This window comes from Chondrus crispus, genomic scaffold (assembly GCF_000350225.1).
Source record: "Chondrus crispus Stackhouse genomic scaffold, scaffold_236, whole genome shotgun sequence".
Lineage (NCBI taxonomy): Eukaryota > Rhodophyta > Florideophyceae > Gigartinales > Gigartinaceae > Chondrus > Chondrus crispus.
In genome coordinates, this window is record NW_005179119.1 from 40,397 (window position 1) to 45,889 (window position 5,493).

The 5,493-nt window shown below is 59.3% G+C and overlaps 2 protein-coding genes across 2 annotated transcripts; one reads left to right on the forward strand and one right to left on the reverse strand.

The window, feature by feature from the left end:
• Positions 1-633: 633 nt before the first annotated feature.
• On the forward strand, positions 634-852 carry CHC_T00004547001 (hypothetical protein). The gene has a single exon (XM_005716001.1). The coding sequence runs from the start codon at positions 634-636 to the stop codon at positions 850-852; it is 219 nt and encodes a 72-aa protein (XP_005716058.1).
• Positions 853-1,324: 472 nt separating this feature from the next.
• On the reverse strand, positions 1,325-2,695 carry CHC_T00004548001 (hypothetical protein). The gene is made up of 3 exons (XM_005716002.1): positions 2,070-2,695; positions 1,932-1,957; positions 1,325-1,803 (listed from the first exon to the last, which is right to left on the reverse strand). Exons 1-3 carry the CDS (start codon positions 2,693-2,695, stop codon positions 1,325-1,327), a joined length of 1,131 nt encoding a protein of 376 aa, XP_005716059.1.
• Between the last annotated feature and the right edge of the window lie 2,798 nt (positions 2,696-5,493).

Below are 5,493 nucleotides of genomic sequence, written 5' to 3' on the forward strand. Positions count from 1 at the left end.
GCCCCGCGCGCCCCGCCGTGCGTCGCCTCGCTCGTCACGGCCGCCTTCCAGATGGGCTGCGCCACCGGCCGCAAGAGCGTCCACCCCGTGCGCGTCCCGCTCCTCGGCGCCGCCGCCGCCGCCATGCCCGCTTGGAAGCCCGTGCAGGAGATGAGCGACCACGAGCTCCGGCTGCGCATCGCCGCCGCCTCCGCGGACGAGGAGGAGGGCGAGAAAAAGGACCCTAACGACCCCGACGCTCACGTCAGGATCTGGAACCGCAGGGAGAGGCGGAAGATTGCGGGTAATGCCGCACCGCTGAGGAGGAATGTGCCCGCCTATTTGTCGACAAGGCCTGACTGCGAGGTGTACGACTATCAGGATAAGCCAAAGGGATGGAAGCCGAAGAAGAAGAACGCCAAGAGGAGACGGATGGTTAATGTGCTGTTAATGGAGGTCAAGAGGAGGGAAGGCGAGCGCATGAGGGAGGGCACTTGGTCGTCGTTGTCGTCGTCGTTGTCGTCGTCGTCGTCGTCGTTGTCGTCGTGCGGGAATGTTAGTGTTACGGATGCCAGTTGTCGGTCGTGCTTTACGAGTGTTGAAGGGAGAGTGAGACGACGGGCCAGGTACTGCCCCAGCTACAAGTGCCGGATGATGCGGTCGGGCATTGACGGTAACTTGGACCCGTCGTTGACCGAGTCGGTGACGGTGCCGCTGGACATTGGGAGCGACTTTGAGATGGAACATGCCTGGGAGTTGCCCAATTTGGTTATGTTGGCGGAGGGAGTGGCATTGAGTCGTGATGATCTGCATGTGGGAAAGCTGCCGTCGTTGCCGGGCCATTTTGATGACATGCCGTTTCAGTTGTGCTGAGAGTTTGATTATTTCATTTTTTTTGTGAGGCTTTTTTGAGGGACGAGAGGCGAAATAATGTTTTTGTTGTGTGTGCTTTGTTTTGGAGTAGAATAATAGATGATACAGTACGTAGGAAGAGATGAGAAGGATTTTTTGGTTTCTATCGCCGTTGCCTCCAGCGCGACCTTTGACCTCGTCCACAAACACTCAAACTCGTTTGGACCGCGCGCGGGGGGGCGCCTCTCGGAGGGGAAGGCCGTGGAGACCGCGCACGTGCTCGTTCTTGTTCTCGTGCGACCGGCCCTTGCGCCCATGTCTTCTGCCCCCTGCGAGGCAACGGCCCCACTCCTCCCCCCCTCCCCCACATGCCCTTCTTCCCTCTTCCTTCTCTCCTCCTCCCTCCTTTTTCCCCTTGCCCCCCCCCTTGGTTCCCCTTGGTCCCCCTTTGCCCAAAAGGGGCCCCGGGGGGCCCCCCCCCCCCCCCCCCCGCTCACCACTGCCGCTCCGAAGTAGCAAACAAGTTGTACACCACCAAGCCGACCATGTCGAACGCGATCGCCATGCCCCACACGGCCCTCCAGTCGTGCCCAGTCCGGTCGAGCACCACGCCGGACACATACACCCCCACGACCCCGGCCACGCTCGCAAACGTGTTGGAGATCCCCAGCAGCGTCCCCGCCACGCGCGGCCCGATGTCCTGGTGGTTTGCGTACACCCCGCTCTGCGAGAAGGCCGCCAGCCCGAGCCCCGCGCTCACGCACCCCATCGCCTGCCCCGCCGTGCGCGCCGCGCACACCAGCCCCAGAAACACCGCCGCCCCGCAGAACCCCACGCTCTGCATCGTCTTGCGCGTCCGCGTCGTGCTCCACCCGCGCTGCAGCAGCCCGTCCGCTACCCGCCCGCCCACGTTGGCACACGCAAACATCGACACCCATGGCACCGCCGCTACCGCAGCCGACGCGCCTACGTCTAGCCCGAACGACGAGTTCAGGTACGACGGCAGCCACGCAAGCACCACAAAGTACCCCCACGTCACGCAGAAGTGCCCCACGATGATCGCCCACACGCACCGCCGCGACATCATCTCTCGCACCGACGGCAGCTCCCCGTCCTGCGCCCCCGCCTTATCTTCCGCGTCCGCGTCCGCGTCCGCGTCGTCGCCGCCCGCCACCTTCTCGTACGTCCCGCCGCCCGCCGCCGCCGCCGCGGGCGCCGCCGAGGTCGTTGCCAGGAACAGCGCCACCCACGCGATGCCGACCAAGCCGAAGACGTAGAACAGGGCCTGCCAGCCGGCGGCGCGCATGACGCCCGGCGCGGCCACCAGGCCGAGGATGCTGCCAGCGTACATGCCCGAGTAGACCAAGCTGAGCGCGCGCGCGCGCTCGGCCGCGGGCACCCACGCGGCGACCATGGCGTTCATGGCCGGCATGGCGACGCCCTCGCCGATGCCGAGCACGACGCGCGCGGCGAGCAGCGCGGGCAGCGCGAGGCGCGCCGCGACGGGCGTCAGCAGCGTCGCCACCGACCACGCCAGCACGCCGCCGGCGAGCACCGCGCGCCCGCCGCGCCGGTCCGCAACCATCCCGCCCGGGATTTGCGTCGTCATGTAGCCCACGAAGAAGGCCGATTGCACTAGCCCTTTCGTCGACTCCGACCACGAGAAGGCCTTCCCCATGGGGATGATCGCCACGGACAGGCTGATCCGGTCGATGTTGCAGATGACAAAGGAGAGGAAGCAGTGCAACACGATGACATGGCGTGCGGCCGGGGGTGTTTTCGGTGGGTCGCACGGCCCGGAGGGCGTGCCCGGCCCGTCGTCTGACACGATGTGCTCCAGCACCTCCTCTGTTAACGTGCTCATCGCGACCGCGCCGTAGTCGCCGCAGGCATCTGGGCGGCGAAAAGATGGGATTTGGGCAGGTCCCTCAATGGGGCCGAGTCACTATCGACGTCGCTACCGCGGATGGGGGGCGACGGTGTTCTAGGGGCCGGGAAATACGGTACCCTTGATTCGCCGGCCTGGGGGAGGGGGGTTTATTTGGAAGCTTTTTAGAGCCCCCGAAAGAGGCCGCTTGGGTGATACGGTATTTGTACACGGTAGCGGCCGAAATTGCCACGACAGACTGTACAGTAGCCGGTGTGGCAACAAACGCGCTTGACACTCATCGGGATGAGTGAGTAGAAGGTTGTGAGTCTTAACAGGCTGGCAAGGCGTGCAATTGCTGGAGCCCGGAGCCCGGAGCCCGGGTTGAGCGGTTTCGGTTGCCGCCCTTGTCCAGCTTGGGACTACACATACTCTACGTCGCGGCGTGGAGGGCGTGGAGGGCGTGCAGGGCGTGGAGGGCGTGGAGGGCTTTGTCTCTGGACTACAGAACAAGGGACAAACTCCTGGCTGCGTTCCTTTTTTTTTTTGTTTTTCGCAATTAAACTGCCAATCGGCTTTGACGCCCAACGGTGGAAAGCTCACACTGTATAATGCTCAAGCTTATAACATTCCTGCGTTTTCTTCCATCTCGGCAAGCATTAAACCAGTAGGTTGCAAGTGTGCACCAGCTACCCTTCGAAGGGTAGGCATGCAAGTTTCAAGCCTCTTGGTTTATGTTGTAATAAGGACTTATTTAAGTCTTCCCTGGCGAAACCCGACAAAGAGGAGTACTGTACCCTTGGTACTGTACTGTACCGGGTACTGTAGTGGGTACACTGCGCCACTGTGGTGACGAGACGATGACTCCGATTTACTTTCCTCTCACTCTCTCTCTCTCTCTCAGGCCGGTCTTAACAGAGCACTCACATTCTCTTTAAGACTCGTGACATAGCGCCGTTGTCTGTGCGGCGTTGTGAGCCGTGTATTACGTGTGCACGTGTGTGCATGTATGGTTATCATTACAGCCACCAAGCTCGAAAGTCAGCCTGCAGGGTTTTGCGCATCTTTAATCGAGCGAAATGTCGCATTCTTAAAGGGTAGTACAGTGGATCCTCGCTAACTGCATGTTCGGTTTCTGCATATTCTCGATTACTGCATGCGTTCGTCAGCTACCGGCTGCGGAGCAGCGATTCCAGCCTGTATATGATATTGAACTGTAGATATCTGTTCTGATGCACGTGCGCGTACCGAGTGCTTCCCGCAACAATTTCTGTACGGACGAGCTGCGAGATAGCTTGGTCGAGCTTTGACTGACACCCTGAAGTGGTCGTGTTTTCGATGCTTCAAGCCATTTGGCAATGTCGGAACATACAAGCTTGTACAGTTGTCTACGTGACCACCAGATACGAAAGCGCTGCAGCTGCTTCCTTATTTTTGTGTAGTAAAGGCTCCCATTGCGTACTGCACGTGAACATTTCGCACATCACACGCACGTGTACCTGTGCGGGGAACAAGGGTAGCCTTCCAGGGTACAGTAGTGCCCGTCGCCCTCGGACAGAGGTGTTCCCCGCGCAGGCAAGCGAGACAAAAATTGGGACGACAGTTATCAGGGTCGCGTCACAGTGTTGACAGGAAATTTGTGCAGGCCCGAGGAGAAAGCATGTGCAAAAGCAATTGTTAAAAGTGCACACTTTTTGACGTACGGTACCCTTGGTACTGTACTTTGTACCCTCGCATGGTACACTTGTACAGTACCCTTCGTAACACACGGCTGCCCCACATGGGGCATTTGTGGACAAGCAGTGCCGGAATGGCTGACGCTTTCGTAAAGGGGGCCGGCCTTCCCTACAAGAACCGGGTTCTCCACCCGTATACCTTACATCTTTATTTACAACAGAGCTAAGACCCTACAAGAACAGACATTCGTGTTCGCATCCACAGGCGTGCGGCACAAAACTGTGGACCTTGCACAGCATGCTGTAACGGTACCGTAGCTCTATTCATTACTGCAATGGTGTCTAACACCGTAGTCTGCTGTGACGTGCGAATTGGGCACCCTAAAGTATCTCAATCGATATTGATCGTTGAAGTCCGCAGAAAGTAAGTATCAAGGTAGGGCCATCAATCGGCAGGGCCATCAATCGGCAGCAACAGGTGCGACACAACATTCGTGATCTACCCTTGGGTAGATCACGAATGTTGTGCAGCATTGAAGGGTAGTCGTTAACACGAGGTGCGATAAGTGTAAATGACGACAGGCGGGTTTGAAACGACTATTTTGGTTGCCCTACGACACAGCTCTCTCGTGTTTCAAGAGCATGAAAGTCTCTGCCTGGACTCCTGGACTCTCGAGTTTTGGAGTTGGCGTAGACTCGATTGCGAAGATTTCGGACACTACGGAACGAATGCCCCGGGACAAAAGTGTGCTGCTGCGAAAAGAGGATCACCAAAATGATACAGTACCCTTGGGTAATGTACCCTTCGTAATTTTACTGTAGACGGCCGCCCCGTTTCACAAGGATCACGAATCGTGACATCAGCCTGCACTGTAGCACACACTCAGGAGCTGCGGCGAAATCCTCGAATCGGTGCGGCGCATGTTTCAGGTGCGCCGCTCGGGGAAGCTTGAAGCGGGTGTACCCTGTACCCTGTACCCGTTGCGGGGCGCCTTTCCGCGGTCCACGCCCGTGACACCAGCCGGACCACGCCGCGCGGGGAATCCGGGGGGGGGGGGGGGGAAAAAGGGGGTGCCGGGGCAGACCCTTACAAATGCCGCTATAGATGTGACCTCAAGT

Coding starts and splice junctions, on each gene's coding strand:
- CHC_T00004547001 (XM_005716001.1), top strand. CDS start 634: ATGCGGTCGGGCATTGACGGTAACTTGGACCCGTCGTTGACCGAGTCG.
- CHC_T00004548001 (XM_005716002.1), bottom strand. CDS start 2,695: ATGAGCACGTTAACAGAGGAGGTGCTGGAGCACATCGTGTCAGACGAC. Junction 1,958..2,069: donor GGCATCGCGTGGGTGGCGCT/GTTCCTGGCAAC, acceptor GCGGAAGATAAG/GCGGGGGCGCAGGACGGGGA. Junction 1,804..1,931: donor GCGCAGGACGGGGAGCTGCC/GTCGGTGCGAGA, acceptor CGTTCGGGCTAG/ACGTAGGCGCGTCGGCTGCG.